The sequence below is a fragment of the Pelodiscus sinensis genome, chromosome 9 (genome assembly GCF_052426305.1).
Source record: "Pelodiscus sinensis isolate ZL-2025 chromosome 9, ASM5242630v1, whole genome shotgun sequence".
Classification (NCBI taxonomy): Eukaryota; Metazoa; Chordata; order Testudines; family Trionychidae; genus Pelodiscus; species Pelodiscus sinensis.
The window spans coordinates 46,761,018-46,780,886 of record NC_143060.1 but is presented as its reverse complement, the minus strand read 5'-3'; the positions used below and the strand labels follow the sequence as shown (position 1 = coordinate 46,780,886).

At 41.5% G+C, this 19,869-nt stretch overlaps 1 protein-coding gene across 4 annotated transcripts in view; it reads left to right on the top strand.

The window, feature by feature from the left end:
• The window catches only part of NR5A2 (nuclear receptor subfamily 5 group A member 2), a 125,396-nt gene that overhangs the window by 82,701 nt on the left and 22,826 nt on the right, over positions 1-19,869 (top strand). For all 4 annotated transcript variants that reach the window (XM_006135394.5, XM_075936680.2, XM_075936681.2 and 1 more), the window contains one exon: positions 1,757-1,904. In XM_006135394.5, coding sequence (XP_006135456.1) covers positions 1,757-1,904 — 148 coding nt within the window. The remainder of the gene's footprint in view (positions 1-1,756; positions 1,905-19,869) is intronic.

Sequence of the window (19,869 nt, the reverse complement as noted above, 5' to 3'; positions counted from 1 at the left end):
TTCATTTTTCTGCTGAAATTTGGCAGGTTCTCAACCTTGTAGCTATTTTTTTAAAAAGTTTGGGCTTAATGAATTTAGCAGTGAAAGAAAATTTAAAAAACTTGTTTCCATTTTTTAAAAATATAGACTTTTTCTTTCAAACTGCTCTAATGCATAATGTTGAAACCTGAAATTTAGCAAAGAGAATGTCTCCCTCTTAGAGATAAGTGATCAGGCAAAAATTGGCTACTATTTATGAAAGCCACTTCTAAAAAATATACTTTGTGCTTGCACACCAGGTTTGGTAATTCAATGTATGAATTCCAACATTTGATTCTGTCTGCACATGTGAGGATAGCTTAGGAAAGTTCATAAGCAGTTCTAGTTCCTATAAGGAGTAAATTGGGTTCATCACAATGAAGGCAAACCCCAAAGTAGTCCCGCTTTCCTCCTTATATAGAGAAATTTACTACAGTCATTGCAGCAGTCAAATGATGTATTGAAGATGAGGCTACTTCTGTTGCTTCACTCTTCTGAGAGGAATTAAAGTCCATTAGAAGTCACTGTAGCACATGGGACTTCATTGGATTGACAGGGGTTGATAGGGATAGAAATCCCTCCCATAGACTTGGGACTTTCTACTGACTACAGTTTATGGGCTGGAAGAGAGACCACTGTCCCAAACTGTTCCATTTATGAGAGTTGACAGAGGCTACACTGCTCTTCTCAAACACATGCAATACTCCCCTTTGGGTCAGTGTACTCAGAGCACACATGGAGTCCACCTCTTTGGTATACAACAGGTGCAGAGATCACCCTGTGAGGCTCCTCTACTAGTGCCCACCAAGCAAGGGTACCGCAGTGTTTCCTTAGTACAAACAGCCTTGTACAAGACCTCGTCAATGAGTAAATTTCATTAAGTCAGCCTAGTTACAGAGAAATGCTGTTTAAAGTGGAGGGAGGATTTCATCTCACAACAAAACATAATACTAATTATCTCCTATAGAGCTCTTCTCAAACATAGCTTTCAAAGTGCTTTCTATTGCAAATCCCTTTTAAAAAGTACAGGCCTCAACTGCAGAACAGAAAGGCAGGGGCAGAGTCTGTCATTACATCTGAGCAGTACAACTGAAATCACGGGAGGTATAAATGAAGGCCAGAGATGACTCTTTATATTTTAAGTACAGTTATCTTTTTGATCCTCAAAGTCTTATTGTGAAAGCTTGGCTCCCATTAAAGTCAATGGCAAAATTACCATTGACGTTAATGGGACCAGGATTTCAGCTCCTAGAATCCAACTATTTTCACGGTCCAGTAGGTAATGGCACAAAGTGTTCCTGTTTAGGGATCAGCCATGCACTGTACACACACACTATGAAAAGATGGGCCCTGTGTGAAGGTCTTACAAGTACAATCTAGGTAGAGAGTGAGTGTCAACAACTGGATACAACAGATAGGGGGGACAGTTTTGATATGCAGTGGTCATATAAAAAATATTTTGTCTTTTAATTTAGTACAAACCAGTACTCTAAAATGTTGCTACAAAGCATATACTCACTTGTTTTATACCAATAGCATCTGAAAAGTACATAAATACTGTGCATAAGTAGGTTTCTAAACAAAATCCTCCTGATTTGGTTTCATAATTATTTTGAGATTAAAGTATAATGTTTTACATCCCTGAGATATTTCACCTGCATAAGATTTCTTGAGAATCTCCAACTGGACATGATACCTGGCAATGATAATCAGACAGAAATGTGATCTTCTTTTACAGGTGGATTATTCAGTAATAGCATCTCAAGCCGGAGCCACCCTCAACAACCTTATGAGCCACGCACAGGAGTTAGTAGCAAAGCTTCGTTCCCTGCAGTTTGATCTACGAGAGTTTGTGTGTCTCAAATTCCTGGTGCTCTTTAGTTTAGGTAGGTAAAACCTATTATTTATGAATCATTTAATATTAATCTCTTTTAATTAGAACACTTCGGCTCTAAGCTTTTTAAAAAAATTTTTTTTGCCGTAAAATGAAGTAAGGTTTTAAAACATATTTTATGATATTCACATTAAACTGGGAATTATTTGTGAATTATCACTTTTGGGGAAATGCTATAGAATGTAAGAGGGATTTACAAAGTAGTGTTCTGTGGAAATGATTCTATGGGATTTAATAGGATATGATGAGCTTTCAACATGCACAACATCTACTTTAATATCCTATAAAATTTTAAATAAGGGATATAGTTTTTGACTAAATTCTAAAGAAGGTTTGTGTTGAATTCTATAAACCAACTCTGTAAGAACTGGAGAAGTAGTAAGGTTGTCGTATACATGTATTTTGGAAGACCATACATGGTAAATACACGCAATCTTGTTAGCATTTTAGTGTCACTATTGCAACACATAAATCAACAAAGTTACTAATATTTTAAAAGCACAATGAAAGGCACTATTAAAATAAAAATAAATGATAGATATTTTATGGAAGATCTATCCAGGAAATACACGTTAAAGAGAAGATTATTTTGTACTAGTAGAAAGGTCTTAGAGTGGAAAAGATACCCAGAATGGAAAGACATATTCGTTAAATCAGTGCTCCCAATAAATCAGTCGAGAAAAATCACTATTGCTAGGAATAAAAAGGGGATTAGGGAGATGGATTCTTATTGATTTCAAGAGACCAGATTTTTCTGCCTGTCTTCTGTTTTAGGTTTGCATTTTGTTGATTTAATAAAGCCAACAAATAAAGTTTTGCCAAGTGAATTTATTATATGCTAGCAGACAGCAAAAGGGGGAGACTTGAAAAGTATAAACAGGGCCTGCTCCAGCCATCCCTCCACAGACAAAAATCGCATTTATATCGAAAGGCATTTTGTCCAAATAGAATATGCTAGTCTACACCAAATGTAATAAAAACAAATACAGTAGTGTTGAAATTTACTGACATTTTTTCTTTAATTTTAATTACAAGCTCTTGTGCAAAGGAATTAAACTTTAAAATTAAAGAATTATTTCAGCAGACCTATAAATAAACTGCAACAGTGAAATGACCGGGCAGCAACATAAATCTGAGAGCTACATCCTAAGGTTCAAAATTGCCTCGTAGTGCCTTGTATTCTTAGACTTGCCGTACAGCATTCATTGAAAGCCAGAGTGTCTGTGAAGGAAACTCATTTTAAATATGGGCATCTTAAAGAAGAAAGAATAATTTATGATATAGGATGTATAGTGAAATAACCTAGCCAGAAATGGTATTAAATAAAATCTGAAGATGACAGCATTGGCAGGCCTATTGGATGATTGCAAGGCTTGTACATTCTCAACCCCAAGAACAGATGAAGTATAATTTATCTACTGACCAACACACACTAAGGGCAGGTTTACACAGCAGGACTAAAGCCGAAATAAGCTATGCAACTTGAGCTATGTCAATTGCATAGCTTAAGTTGAAATACCTTATGTTGGCTTTTGGTGCTGCCCACACAGCAAGAAGTCTGAGAAAGAGCCCTCTTCTTCCTCGTAAAATGAGGGTTACAGGAGTCGGAGTAAGAAGTCTTCCAGCTTGACATTATTTTGACATTATGTCAAAATAACTGCTTGTTGTGTAGACACGGACTATGTTATTTCAGAATAACATGAGTTATTCTGACTTAACACTACTATGTAGACGTAGCCTAACAGTCTACATTTGGAGATCTGTTTCTTCCCATATGTTCAGCTCAGGGAAAGAAAGCAGACCTTTCTTGGCAGGAGTAGTATTGTCTTATGAATGAACCTGGTATAAAGAGAAGTATTTGCTTCCTTAGTTCTGGTACAGTATATTTTTGCAGTCTTTTTTGCATCAGTGTTCTAGAAATGTATGAGAAGACTTATAGCTTTTCCCTGATAAAATATTTAGAGAAATTCATCTCACTTCAGTGGTATTTTAAATTAGCTGAATAAATGAAACAGATTTGGAAAACACATTTACTTGAGGTGATCTTTATGTCTGATCCCTATCATCAACTCTTCAAGTACTTTCCATTCACTTCAGAATTATTATTCTCCCTGCCTTTCTATTTTGGCTGTTGGCCTAATTCTGCAAGGCGATGGGCTTGACATCAAAGGAGTGGAGAGTACCCAGCATTGTGCTACAGTGCCCAGCCCTTTGCAGAGACAGAGGATCTGATTCTCCTCTCCCTTGCACTAACAGCCAACTCCACTGCAGTCAAAGGAATTCAATGTTAAAATGGTGTATTCGAGACAGGTCCAGTGCATCTGAAAACAAGTGAACCCACAAGGCCAAATGCAGGCCCAGCACAGCCAAGTGCAACATAAATGACTTCAATGGAATGGCTCCTACTTACTGCATGATTGAATTTGGCCCAATATTTGAAACTAGATGTTGAATTCCTCCTTTCTTTTCCTTTCTCCCTCTTCCCCCCACCCATCAGCAGGCCTGACTGAGCCAAATCATGTCCTTACTGAAGTTACTAGAGTTTTCCATTTACTTTAGCAGAAGCAGGCTCTATTGGCTGGATTTTCAAACAATGTTTTTGAAAATCTGGAAAGTTATTTTGATGTCAAAATGGCAGCTGAATTCTTTTGAAAGTATGCTTCTTATCACAATTACAAAGCACTCAGTAACTATCTTTTTAACGTTTAAGGATGTTAATGTTACAAATACTAATCAAATTAGCTACTTATACATAGTTATTCTCATTTCAGTCCTACTAAAAATACATTTCTTCCACAAAGCTTTTCAATGGTAACTCAGAGTCAATAAGTCATATAGTTATAAACTATAATACTATATACTAATATAAACTAATAATAACATTTTGTAACAAAATACTGTAGTGAGCAGGGGTAGCTGCTCACTGACGCAGAGGGGGAAGAACCTCTCTCTGTGCCCAGGTGGGCCGAGCCTAGTGCTGCCCCTTTAACTCCCCAGAAATCAAGAGGCGGGACAAATAGTATAAAAGCCCAGCCCAGGAGCTCAGTAAGGCCCCAGCCGCTGGAGGAGGCAGAGGCTTGCCCTAAGCTCCTGAGCAGGGAGGCCACTGATGACTTTGCTGAGGCTCAGGACTTGCCTGGACCCTGGGGCCCCCACATAGAAGAGGAGACCCTTGTAAACCTGCTGGAGTGTACAGACTCTGATGACCCCAACAACCTGCTGCAACCATGGAGCAAGGTAGATGCCAAGATGGTGTTAGGAAGTGGCCTGGGGAAGCCAACACCAGTCAGGCTGATCTCATTTTCCTGTAGTGAGTCAACATGTTGCGGGCCAGATCCCTGCTGACTCCAGTAGCGGCCAAGCTTGCCACTGCTAGGGCCCTGGGCTGGGACACGGTGGAATAAGGAGGGCCTGCGTCCCTTCCGCCTCCCCACACACTGGGTGTCAGTCTCCCCTTCTCCTGCCAGAAATCTACTGTTTATTTGCCTGCCCACCTTGCACCAGGGCTTGGGCTTATGTAAAATGTGAACTACATCTGTTTGTCTGCCCTGCCCTGAACCAGGGCCTGGGCCTACCTATACTGTGAGCTGTAATTTGTTTGTCTGCCCCACCCTGTACTCAGGGCCTGGGCTTAAAGAGGGCCACTGGGTGTTGGTTTACAGGCCTGAGAGAAGGACTGGGGACCAGGACTGAGCCAAGTGATGTACAAATACATAATAGTAAATCTTCTTCAGAAACTCATAAGATCCCAGAGCATCCACAATATTTAATTTAACTTTGCCTTGAAATAATAAAGTGTCCAGGCTAAATTAGTGGTTCTCATACTTATTTTACCAGGGCCCCTTTCCTTGTATTTTTCATCATTGACACTTCCTGTGTACACATATATACATATATTGCCACCCAGCTCTGGAGGCAAAGTGGAGACCCATGGCTGCTGGCTGTACACCCAGCTCTGAAGGCAGCACTGTGGCAGCAGGAGCACAGAAGTGAGGTAATGTGAAAAGTGATTTTTCACACACTGACTTAGCACCTCTTTGCCACTGTTACTTCTGTGCTGTTGCAATCCTGGGCTGATCCATTGCCTTCAGGTGAGGGAATGGAGGAGACGGCGAAGGAGGAACGGAGCTGCTCCCAGAGAAGGATTAGGATGAGGGCAGGAAGGAGAGCCCAAGTCTAGATGGCAGGGCTCTGGCTATTGCATTACCCCCACCTCCCAGGTGTGTGTGGCCCTTCTAAATGGGCCACAGCCTAGCCATCCAGGGCTAACAGACAGAGCTCTACACTCTCTCTCTCTCTCTCTCAGATTATATATAATCTGGCCCCTCCCTTGACTCATTCCTACACCTCTTCTAGAGGCCTGCCCCATAGTTTGAGAACCACTGGTCTATGTGTAAAATTCAAGAGGGCTGTTAATATCTACTAGTGAAGAGGTCCAGAGGGCTTGTGCAGAAAAATGTTTTTGATTGACTCCAAAGATGATAAAAGGATGTTGAAGCTTCCATAAGAGGATTTGTGTTGTAGTCCCAAAGTCCAGCCAATCCCAAAGTTAGCTAGAAACTAGAAAATGGAGAGAGTTACTCAGATTCTCCTTGTCATTCCCCTGTGCCCTCTTTGGCATTCATTTCAGGTGCCTCTTCCCTCCACCCCATTGTTTCTTCTCTTATTACAGAAGACTCCACTCCAAGCCCAGTTCTTCTTTGATTACACCTTTGATCATAACATATAGACATAGTCTAACTCGCAAGCAGAGCAAATCAGGAGAGAATCAGCTAGCCCAGTTATCTGGAAACAGCGTCTCCTTTCAGGAAAGAGAATGTGATCCCATAGATATCAAAAGAAGTTACCTACCGCTAAAATAAATTAGACTGAAATCAATCAGCACTCTCAGCAACACCCATTCTCTACCACAACTAGATCAAGTCTCACCAAAATATAACTAAATTGTTACCTATTTAATACCACCCCACACACACAGAGAGAAATGATTCCAGACATTGACGAAATGTAACAGTCCCACTTTTTCCTGTGCTCTTCACGGGACTGATTTTGCTCTCATTAACATCAATGGGAGTTTTATCATTGACTTCAGTGGGAGCAGGATCATTCTCAGTGAGCCTTTTATTTAAAAAATGCCATGGAATTTTATGAGGATTAAACAGAATTCTGTTGAATTACCTTCAACATTTATAGAATTTAACAAGGAATGGAATCCTTCCTATGGGATTTTAGAAACATTCAATAGAATTCTACAACGGAAGTATAATTCTCTATAGGATAGTTCAAAACCTAAATTATTTTTATTAATCTCTTTATGGCATTTTCATAAAGGGTAGCAAAATATGGTCTGGAATTCCAAACACCTATATTCAATAACCAGATCCCACTTGATTTCATTTTACAGGGAACTGAAGTGCAAGATGCATCAAAATGGTACAAAATACTGTACAGTCTTTAAAATCCTAATCTGTAATTCCACAGAATATGTCTACATACAGATCCTGATTCATCAAAGTGTTCAGAGCTTTCAGTTCCCCTTGAAATCAATGACTCTTGAGTGCTCAGCATGTATTACATATAGTGCAGTATCATACTTGATCAAGTCCCTAATGTATTAACATCCCATGCACACATATTCCATCTCCAAACTCTGGACCTAGTAAACAAAGTAGCCACGGGTACTAACTGCTTATTCTACTTTTGGCTCTCTATCTAAATAAAATAATCAGCACTCATTGAAACAGGTATCAATTCACCCAACAAAATTAAACTTCTAAAATAATTAAAATACTAGCACAGATTGCTTAATAATAACAGTTAATATAAACAAAGCTACAAATATATGAATTATTTACAAATCCAACAAAGTCAAAATACTCCCCCTCACATTCACACATTAACAGAAAAGTGCATTTTAGCAGCAAAACAGCATAGCCAATTTGCCACTTCGCTAACTAATACTAAAATTCTGCAAACCCAAAGCATAAGCAGATAAGCACAGCATATTTAGGTGACATCCTCCCTCCCTTGAAGCCAATATTAATTTTGCCTCTGACTTCTATGAGGCCAGGATTTCGGACGTTAGCTCTAAATTAGGTCCCATTCCTACAAAACAGAAGAGTTCAGATTAATTTTCCATCAACTAAATGACTAATTAGAGAAGAACATTTTAACAACCAGGAATATCTTTCATTAGGATACTTTCTATCATCTTCATTTTTCAGGTGCAATAGGCCTTTTATTTATTGTGGTCCAGTATTTTGAGAGTCAAGTCATTTACACTGGAATCCGGCCATTGTTTTCCCTTTATCAAAACTTCCTATTAGTCCTGCTAGCTTTCATCATTAGAACTCAGCACGGATTTGTCAACGCTTCCATCAGAACAGTTTGTAAAGTGAAATGCCAATAGGAAGAAAGTTAGACATCATTTGACCCATGTCCAGTCACTTGTCTGCCTGCCTAGCTTAATGCTAGAATAGTCAGCAACTGGCTGGTACTGCTTTCATCACTGTCAGAACACAGATAAATGTACATCATTTAAGAAATGAAGGCTTTATCAATGGGCAAATAATTGCAGAGCAACTATTGATCTTGCATCTCACTTAACATGAGGCAACAGGGACTTGTAGAAACGGTAAACATTTAATCATTATGTATGGCAAACAATGGGCTATTAAACAAAACAAAGAAAGCCTTAGTTTTCAAACAGAATACAGCGTCACAAAGGCAGACCATTGTGATTCATTCTCTCTGGATGTTATATTGTCATTTAGGCTTGTGCCCCTTTTTTGCCAGATATGAGTGATATTAGCAAAGGAACCTGTACTTGGGTCTCTATAGACTCTATAGTACTAGAGCACAGATGGGAGAGGATAGCTCTCATTATTGTGCTACATCATTTGCTTCTTGGAAAGCACATAGAGAAATCTGTGCAGCAGCATTTTTCAGTTAGTTCAAAGAACTCAGCAGCAGCCTGAACTGGAAGGGCATTTTAGTATTCATTTTCACTATTATGTATGTATATAGCACCAACGGGGTGCTGGGTGATTGACAGACAAGAAATGGTTCCCTGCCCCAAAGAGCTTACAATCTAAACTGGCAAAAGCTAAGGAAAAGCACGCAGCTAAAGCTTTATGGGCCACATGTATCTTGTCAGTTCCACATTTTTTTACTGGGGGTTTATTTATTACGTGGTTAGTTAGCTCTTCTTGGGTGAGGAACATGTCTGGAAGCAGCATACTGACTATTTGTGGTGGAGTTACAAGACTTCTGGATGCACAGATCTGGTGAGTACAAGATGGGAACTAAGGGCCAGTGAGCATATGTCTTAAGCAAGGTACTGGGGGGCTGAGGAGGGAACAGAAGAGAAAATCAGAGAGCTAGACAGACATTAGTTAGTGATACGCTGTTACTGGGTTTGTTAAAGGCTCAGTTCACTAAATTTGGGAACATAAAACAATAGGAGGAAGGATTAGGCCAAACAAAGCTATTCCCAGAAGTTTCATTTCCAGTTCAAGTTACTTGAGACTTTCTGTGCCTCTGTTTCACCTTTTATAAAATAGAAACCTCTGTTTTTTAACTTTCCAGGGCTGCTGTGAGGCTCACAGATAATACTACTAATACTTTGCATTTTTATAGCATATAAAGAGCTCAAGGCAAATGCTACATGGTGGGAGCCAGGAGCGCAGCCCCGTGGCCATCTGTGGAGGCTGGGATTGCAGCCTGGTGACAATGGAGCTCATGGGCCCGGAGGCCCTGCAGCCACCCTGCCTCTCCCCCAAAGACCCCATCAGCCTTCTCTCGATCCCTCTGCTACTACTGGAGCAGAGCCCCGCAGGCAGTTGTAATAAATGACCACTTCTGGTCTGGCCAACTTGGTCCTGAGGGTGCCAGCCCAGAGAGGCACAATCTGTGTACTGTGGGACAAACTCTGACTCCAGAAGCAAATGCAGAGCTCTGAGTTCAATACAAGCTGTCTGCATACCTGCATGCAAAGGGAGAATTGTAGCCTTAAATATTCATGATTCTTATTGAAAGTAACAGACAGTACTTAGGGTTTAATTTAATCTTATTCAGAATGAGCCTCATGGTCACTCCAGATTGATTGTTTTACCTTTGGCAGCTTATAAAATATGTCTTTTTGTAACTGGCCTAATATTGTGATGGGTTTTAGTGATACTCAGTGAATGTCTTTGTAATGTATTCATCATATACTGTTACCCAAGTGCTGCATTAGAAAAATTGTATCTAGTGAACTCAGATAAGCAGAAGGAATATCCTGGGGTTCTCAGGGTTATTAGCATGCAGCCACAGCTTTTAACTTTCCACATATGATATTCTAATTTAGAAAAATTACTATACACTTGTCAAATAGATGCACATATCTTGATCCTAATGTCTAACTAATGTATGCATCTGAGGATAATACTGGCAAGTAAACATTTCCTTAAATTTATGTAATCATTTGGAATTCAGAGAGGATTGATTAGCATTCAGGAGATGTGACTGTTCAATATTTACGCCATAGAGATTTGGCAGAAGCAAATAATTGTACATAAAGCTGATGCTTGTCTTAATTAAATGCAGTATAATAGGTGTTGGGGTTTTCTTTCTTTCTGGTAAACAAAGCAGTTGAGCAATGGGCAGATATAACTCATTTTGAAGTTCAGAGTTTAAACCTAATCAATATGTATTTATATCAAGGGAAGGAGTGAATTTCATTCATTGCGAGCTCGCAGCCAGCTAAAATAGCCTAAAAACCCCATGTATTTAAGTATATTTTTCCGAACAGCAGTTTGACAATATATTTATCCCGTATGATGCTTGTTAGCTTAATAATGTTGTTTACTTCACTGACAGTATTTAGCATAGGTGTAGGTGACTTTTGGAAATGACCAAGGTAGGCTGGGAGTAAAGAATAGGGAATGTAAACTAATAATAACTTGCACAAGCAAGGAGACACCTTTATCTGAACACAAGGTGAATAATTCTAAGGACCTAGCTCAATGAAGCTAAAGTTTTAGTCCTGCAGGTATTTGTTAATGTGACGAAACTGAAGTTACATCCTGGGATCAAGCCCTAATTGACACTGGCGAGCTAGCTAATAAATATTTCTTAGGCAGGCCATAATAAGGAAGTGCAAATTTTAACAGTGATGGTAGTTAATCATGGTAGCTTCTCTGTCACTTGAAGTTTTTAAATCATGACTGGATATGTTGCTAAAAGATAATCTATTATTTAAATAGAAGTTATGAGCTTGATGGAAGAATTATTTGGTGGGGTACTCTGACACATTTGTGTGTATGCATGGAGTTGTTTACTGTTGTATATCCTGTGTTATGTCATTGTTATGTCAGGGTTAATTGTATGACCACTAGCTGGTAGAGTCATAGGAGAATATTGTAGGAGGTTGAGTGTCTGCTGAGTCCTCTGCTGTTTTCTCTGTCATGAATAGTTTGGCCAGACTGTCAGTTTCCAGCTCAGAAAAAGATATTTCACATATAACTTTTGTTTATTTTCTATTTCTTTTACTCTGGTTGCTTTGGATTGTACACATTTAGGATTAACTCATGTTATGAAGGATTTTACCAAGGGATGGAGAATTGTTTTCTATTCCTGACCATCATAAATTCACATTTTGGCTTTAAACAATCACTCAAATGATGACTCAGTCATCTTATCTGTAAAATGGCAATGATATTGATCCAACTTTGTAAGCAATAATGAGGTCCTTGGATGAAAGAGGCTATATAACTGAAAATATCATAAGAAAACTACCATACTTTAAAATATTTAGTGGCACTGTGGCAGTGACAGGGTTCTCAGTGTAAAGTAAGTCTAGACAGCTTACACAGAGTTACTGTGAATTCTGAAAGGGGAAACTAAGGCAAATATGCCTGCCATGCTGCAGCCTGTCACAGGAGGGCTCTCTGACAGGACTGCCTTATGACAGACTCCATAAAAAAAAGCCTAAACCTCTGATTAAAAAACCTTTATTGAGGGTGGAGGAAGTCTTTTTCCTTATAAATCATGTATAATATTGTCCTACATTTTCATGTCAGTGGAAATCGGGTGGTTAAAACTGTGGAACCATTTGGAAATTCATCCTTTCAAAGGTCACTTTCCACACCTGAACACTGTCATTTCATATACTGTACAGCACAAAGTGACATGCATGACTTTCCTTTGCTACCTTATATCAAAACCATATTCCTTTGCTACTCTGGCTCTTCTAAATTCAATATAAGGAAAGAAATCAAGCTGTCTTCCTTTTACTTCATCCATCATAACCAGTAACAAAAGCCTAATAATAGAAAATGAGTCCTGATTCCTGAAGTTGTTACAGATGCTAAATGATGATGTGTGGAGTGATGATTTTGATAAACTAGGTTGACCATGCAAGACTACTCTTTGCTTCTTGGATAACACTTATTCGCCGTGCTGACAGCATTAAATGCAGGTTTTCAAACACTGTACCAACAGCTCAGAAAGAAAAGAGAAGGCTAATGTTTGTTGACCTTTTTTCAAAGACTTTCTAAATCTATTCTGTTCAATGTTTCTGAAGAAGTAAATTAAGGAGTAAAATGAACAGATTTGGAGGGGGGTCAATACATTATGATGAGGACCAATTATTTTGGGTTTTAATCCTTTATAATTCACCTCAGCTCTGGATGTCAGTCATGGATAATAAACTCTTCAAAAGGAATTAGAAGGTACCATTCCATTTTCTGGTTACACTGATTGTCTTTTAACAAGTGCACTAAGCTAAAATTATGTAGAAATAATCATCATTCTTTTGTTGATTTTTCTTGATGAAAAACGTCTAGACTACAGGCTTTTGTCGACAGAAGTTTTGTCGACAGATACTGTCGACAAAACTTCTGTCGACAAAGAGCGTCTACACTACATTCAGTTCTGTCGACAAAGCAAGCTGCTTTGTCGACATGGTAGTGTAGGACAGTTTACTTGCAATAACACCTTCTGTCGACAGAAACTCTGTCGACAGAAGGCGTTATGCCTCGTAAAATGAGGTTTACCAGCGTCGACAAAACTGCTGAGTTCTGTCGACTTTATGTCGACAGAACTCAGTGGTAGTGTAGACGCAGGTATAGTTTTGTCGACAAAAGTCCACTTTTGTCACAAAACTCTATAGTCTAGACACACCCACAATGAATGGCGCAGATTTACCTCAGTATGACTCCACTGAGTTCAGTGGAGTTATATTAGGCTATGTCTAAGCTGCAGGTTTCTTTTGGAAGAACCTTTTTTCGGAAGAGATTTTCCAGAAAAACTTCTTCTGAAAGAGAGCATCTACACACAAAAGTGTATTGAAAAAGTGACCTGCTTTTTTAAAAGATAGCATCCACACTGAATGGACGCTATCTCAGATTTAAGCTGTGATTACTATGGACGGAGTGGCCACTGAGGCACCTGTGCTTTTTCCTCTTTCCTATTCTTTCAAAATAACTCCTTTGTCCCCATCCACACATGCCTTTTTCTTAAAGAGCTCTTTCGGAAAAAGGCTTCTTTGTAGAAAGAGGATTACTAATGCCGGAAAAAAACCTTTGTTCTTTCGATTTGCTTTTGGAAGAACATGATTGCAGTATGGACTTAACTCAGGTTTTGTCGGAAAAACAGGCACTTTTCCAAAAAAAACCTCTGTAATGTAGACATACCCATAGTCATGAACTACTTCTGAGATTGTCACCATCCTTTCCGGAGGAGGAAGGTGCTAAAGAAAAAAAAAGTCTGCATTTTCTTTCACTGGGTTTTTAAAAATGTAAACAACAAAAGGCTGAAATGCTGAAAAGAAAATTAGGTCACATATTTGTTAGATACAATTTTGTCAGTGATTAGAAACATGAGTATCCAAGTGAGGTTTGTTTTCTATACTGTCTTTATGTGCATTCACTGGGGAGTTCAGAACAAGCCTCTCAGTACCTTCTGCAGTCCTAATGCCAAGGGACTTTATCTGTCTAATGAATTTATAGAATATCAGTTACTGTAGTAGATGCCTCCTCCATTGTTAACAGCTATACTGAAAAGTAACAGAGAGGTAGCCATGTTAATCTGATTTTGGTAAAAACAAAAAAAGCAGTCATGTAGCACTTTAAAGACTAACAAGATGGTTTATTAGGAGAAGAGCTTTCGTGGGGCAGACCCCTTCTTCAGATCATAAAACATCAACAGCATATATCCACAATTGAGTCTGATAGTTCTTATTGGCATTTGTGTAGCATATATGGCTTTAATGTAGATGATATATGTTTAATGTCCGTATGGTACTGTATTGCATGTGGGGAGATGAGTAGACATACAGAATTTTCAAGTACTATAAACAGAAGCAGTAAACTTCCTTAAGACCGTTTCCTGAGTTTTGGCGTCCAAATGCCCTCAATCCAGCAAAATATATGTATTTGCTTAATTTTGAATTCAATAGGTCCACCCTATATTTTTAGAGGTTAGCATGCTTGTAAGTGCTTTGTTGAATTGGGACATAAGGTTGTATTCTGAAAGCGTGGATAGATTCTGAAAGTAATTATGACAGGCTGAGACTTTAATATTTTATGTAGAAATGCTAAAAAAAACCTGTAGCACCTTAGAGACTAACCAAAAATATATAGACAGTATCATGAGCTTTTGTGGGTATAACCCACTTCTTCAGATGATAAATACAGAGCAAGAGGCACAGAGGTTCAAAAAATTTGAACTCAGTGGAGCCACACTGCGAAGATAAAATGTACTGTATTGCAATGAATGGGGCAGATTTATCTCAATGTGACTCCACTGAGTTCAAATATTTTGAACCTCTGCACCTCTTGCTCCATATTTGACATCTGAAGAAGTGGGTTGTGTTCACGAAAGCTCATGATACTGTCTATATATCTTTTTTGGTCAGTCTCTAAGGGTATGTCTACACTACCACCATAGTTCGAACTAGGGTGGTTAATGTAGGCATTCGAAGTTAGAAATGAAGCCCGGGATTTAAATATCCCGGGCTTCATTTGCATCTTGCCAAGCGCCGCCATTTTTAAATCCCCGTTAGTGCAGACTCCGTGCCCACAGCTACACACGGCACGGAGTAGGTAGTTCGAATTAGGCTTTCTAATTCGAACTACCGTTACTCCTCGTGGAATGAGGTGTACCGGTAGTTCGAATTAGAGAGCCTAATTCGAACTACCTACTCCGTGCCACGTGTAGCCGCGGGCACGGAGTCCGCACTAACGGGGATTTAAAAATGGCGGCGCCCGGCAAGATGCAAATGAAGCCCGGGATATTTAAATCCTGGGCTTCATTTGCAACTTCGAAGGCCTACATTAACCACCCTAGTTCGAACTAGGATGGTAGTGTAGACATACCCTAAGGTACTAAATGTTGTTTTTAATGGGTTTTTTAGTTACAGACTAACACAGCTACCCCTCTGAAACTATGTAGAAAAGGTAATTTTAATTTATATAGAACTGGTATTCATTCTCCCTATAGTTTAGGGTTGCCAGGTGTCTGGTATTCTACCGGACAGTCCAGTTTTTGGGCCCTCTGTCCAGTAAAAAAATCCAGAAAATACCAGACACGTGCAATGTCCGGTATTTCCTGGATTTCTGGCTGGACACCAGACGGAAGCTTGGCAGGGGCCGGGGAGTGGATGGGAGGTGGGACGCGATCAGTGCTGGGAGCCCTGGCTGCGTCTGATGCCTTGGGGAGGAGAAGCCCAGTCCCTGCTCCTGAGCGTGTGGTGGAGCTGTAGCCGGACTCACTCGCGCTTCTCCGGACCGTGCGTAGGGCCGACAGCACCCCGGGATCTGCATGTGCCTGAGTCAGTCCCGCCTCCCCCCCCCCCCCCCGCTTCTCCCGACCCTTCCTGATCAGCTCCCCTGCCCCCTCCCCTCTCCAGACCATCTCTGCTTCCTGCCGGCCGGTTCTTCTCCTCCCGATCTTCCCTGGCCAGCCATGCTGCCCCCAACCCCACCCCCCCCATCTCCTCGGGCCAGCCGCACTGCCCCCAACCCCCTCCCGGCCACCCCTGCTTCCTGCCAGCCAGTTCTTCTCCTCCCAATCTCCCCTGGCCAGCCGCGCTGCCACCAACCTCCTCTCCCATCTCCCTGGGTCAGCCGCACTGCCCCGACCCCCCACCCACCAGCCCCACCTCCCCAGGCCCCCATTTTCCCCCGGCCAGCCATGCTGCCCCCAACCCCTCCCACCCCCCCGCATCTCCTCAGGCCAGCCGCCCTGCCTGCCAGCCCTGCCCCCCTACCCCACCCATCTCCCGCGGCCAGCCGTGCTGCCCCCACCTGCCCCCTCACAGCCAGCCCCCCCCTCCAGTTGTTCTTCCCTCCCCCCCCCCCCATCAAGTGTGTCCAGTATTTTTTTTAAACCTACCTGGTAACCCTACTATTGTTCCCCCTCCCACAGAATAAAACCAAAAGGTTCTTGCAGAGCCATACTCCTGTGAGAAGTCAGTGCGTCTAGTTACATTATAAGGACAAGCAGAATCTGACCATAATGTGTAACTTGTAGGAGTTAGCAGTACTGAATATATGGAACATTTTAAAATCCTAACAGTGATTTTCCCAGCCAATTTCTAATATCTCTGAAGTTTATTTACAAGCATTAATTCATGATAAGGTGTAGAAGGGGACAGGGATGTGCTGTAAATACCTATGACCTAAGTCTGAGATACAGAAAAATCTAACCCAACAAAGGCCCATTCCACACCAGAATCAGAGCGGGTAGCTACAAACATGTGTAAACACAGTACGAACATAGATGATCACGTGAAAACCAACATAAACTTGATAGGGGGCTTTAAGGGAACAAGTCCTTCAAAGTGTGCCAGAATTCCCCAGCACTGTTTTCTTGTCCCATTGATGCCAGACTTGAGCTGTAGCAGCCCTGCTATGCTACGAGCAGAACTGTGCCTCCGCCAGTGCCAAATGGCAGCTGTTATTTCTGCCCCCTGCTGGCTAACCAAATGTGCACTTGCCTACCTCCTCACTGTGCAGCAGGAGTGGATGCTGCTGAGAGGTCTGACTTGGAGGGCCAGGCATGCACAACAGCAGTGGCTTCTGCTTTATCCTGGCTCTGCTTCAAAAGACTCTCTGCAGCTTGCTGAATTGATTCTTGGGCCTATCCTGGCTGCAGCCAAGAGCACGCAGTTGGAATTAGCCATGGTGGAGACAGGAATGGAAACTAGAAAGAAGTTAAGAACTGAAGCAAAAAACCTGCACAAAGGAATCCATTTGCAATGCACAACACCAGATTTTACTGATCCCTAGAAATTCTGTGTGCAGTGCTGTATATTCTGGAGCACTATCTTCTGGAACATTATTTCACTTACTACAGACAGAAGGACATTTCATTGCTAGACCGCTCTTGTAACCATAGGAACTGAGAAGGGGAATTAAAGGAGATATGTAAAATATGGTCTGGGAAAGAGTGAAGGAGGGACAACCTGGAGAGACAGAAGGGAGATAAAACTGGGAGAGAAGAAAAGGAAGGAACATGGACTGGGGGTGGAGTAGAAAGAACAGTTGGGATAGTCTGAGTGGCTTCCTAGCAAAGGGGAAGGAAGGGAAATAAATAAATAGGAAAAAAGCAATGAAAGAAAGCCCAGAGACAGATTTCACGACTAGGGCCCTGTGGCTGTCATGGAGGTGATAGGCATCATGGATTCCATGATTTGTGCAGTGGTCCCTATGACCCAAGCAGTTGGATCTGGGCCTACTTTCTCAGGTGGCCCCAGGGCCAGCCACACTGAGGAACAGCTCTGCAGCCCTCCACTCAGGCAGCCCCAGGGCCCAGCCACATCAGCTGGTCCCTATCTCTGCTCCCTTGCTGCCCTCTTGTGGTCATTCTGCAGTATAACTCTCTCCTACCATACCCCTCTCTGGCAGCCCCTGGCAGCTGGTCTCAAGGCCCACCCAAGAAGCAGCCAGTGCAGCTGGCCCCAGAGTCCACCTGAGCAGCAGCCCTGAGGGCAGCTGCTTCTCAGGGGCCCTTAGCAGCTGGTGCCAGGCCCAGTTTCCACCCTGAGTAGTGGCCCCCTCCCTTCCGGTTATCCCTCCAGCAGGAGCACACTTAGGCTATGTCTATATTGGCAGCTTCTTGCACAAGAACATCTTGCGCAAGGGTTCTTGTGCAAGAACTCTTGTGCAAGAACACGTCCACACTGCTATGTGCTTTTTACGCAAGAGCATCCATGGCAGTGTGGCTGTTCTCCTGCACAAGAAAGCTCGGATGGCCATTTTAGCCATAGGGCTTTCTTGCGCAAGAAACCCCTGCCTCGCGTCCACATTGCCTTATTGCAAGAGCTCTTGTGCAAGAGGGCTTACACCTGTTAGAAAAGAGAGTAGCTCTTGCGCAAGAAGCCCTCTCTTACCACACTTTACTGTAAATCTTCTTGCGCAAGAGCATGCGGGCAGCGTGGACAATCTGCAGAAGAATGGCCATTCTTGCACAAGAACCCACCAGTGTAGACATAGCCCTAGAGTGTCCCTCCAGAAACAACCTCTCCCAAACTTTAGTCAGGGGCATTTATAGTATAAAACATGGACAAGCTGTGAATTTTTGTTTATTGTCTCTGACCTGTCCATGACTTTTACTCAAAATACCCATTACTAAATCATAGTCTTATTCTAGACTGGAAGTGAGATCAAAATGCAGGACAATGTAGCACTTTAAAGACTAACAAGATGGTTTATTAGATGATGAGCTTTCGTGGGCCAGACCCACTTCCTCAGATCAAATAGTGGAAGAAAGTAGTCACAACCATATATACGACTGGAAGTGAGATGTGATTTTCTTGGTGCAGGGACTGTCTTTTTGAACTGTGTTTACAGCACCTAACCCCATGACTGGATTCCTAGGCAGTAGGACGTAATTATTTATATGAGCTTTTCATGGTAGAGTCCCAATGTCTGTATCTGTTTGTACAGTGCCTACCACAATGGTGAAGCATAGACTGTCTACACTACAAAGAAAAGTCAGAAAAAGATACGCAAATTATAATTTGCGTATCTTTTTCCACTTTTCTTCTGAAAGAGGCTTTTCCAACATTTGGCCTGCCTACATGGAGCCAAATGTCAGCGGAAAAACCCCCTCTTTCTGAACATCCCTTCTTCCTCAACGAGGTTTACAGGGATTCCAAAAAAACGCATCTGCTTTTCCAAAAAATTTTTCGGAAAAGCAGACTGATTCCTTGGATGTGGCAGAGCTTTTTCGGGATACCTTTGGTATCCCGGAAAAGCTCTGTAATTTAGATATACCCATAGAGAAGAAATAGCTTTAGAAACCCCAAAATACTCAATGCAGTTTCCAGAACTTCAGCCCTCACAAGATTCACTCAGCGTCCTTAATTATTGGAGATAATCTTAACTCGCATTTATAAATTAAATTTGAAAGTTTATGTGGAAAATATTCTTTGTGCATCCTGACCAGACAGATGATTTTCAGTGCCCTTGGGAAATGTGGGTTCCAGTGTCTGCCCCTCCACCTACTGTGGCTGAGCTACCGCTGGGGTAGGATGCCAAAATGGGGAGTGGCACCTCAACAGCACCCTCTACTTTCTCCTCACTTCAGGAGGCCCTTCCTGGGGATGGATTGCTTGGGTGCAGGGAAGGCAAAGACTCTAAGGTCTACACAGTAGCATGTACCTCAAAATAGCTTATTTTGAAATTTTGTGCTGCCTACACAGCGCTTATTTCGAAATAAATCACTATTCTGCTCACTTCCTTAATCCTCGTACAATGCAGTTTACAGAAAGTCAGAGTAAGAAACCCCTTATTTTGAATTTATTTTGAAATAACAGCCTTCTTGTGTAGAAAGCGCATAATGTTATTTCGGAATATGAGATGTTATTCCAAAATAACTCTGCTGTGTAGACGTACCGTAGGTCTCCTCCTGACAATTCCTCTCCCAAAACACCCGTGAACCAAAACAGAATAAATTACTGCAGACAGACT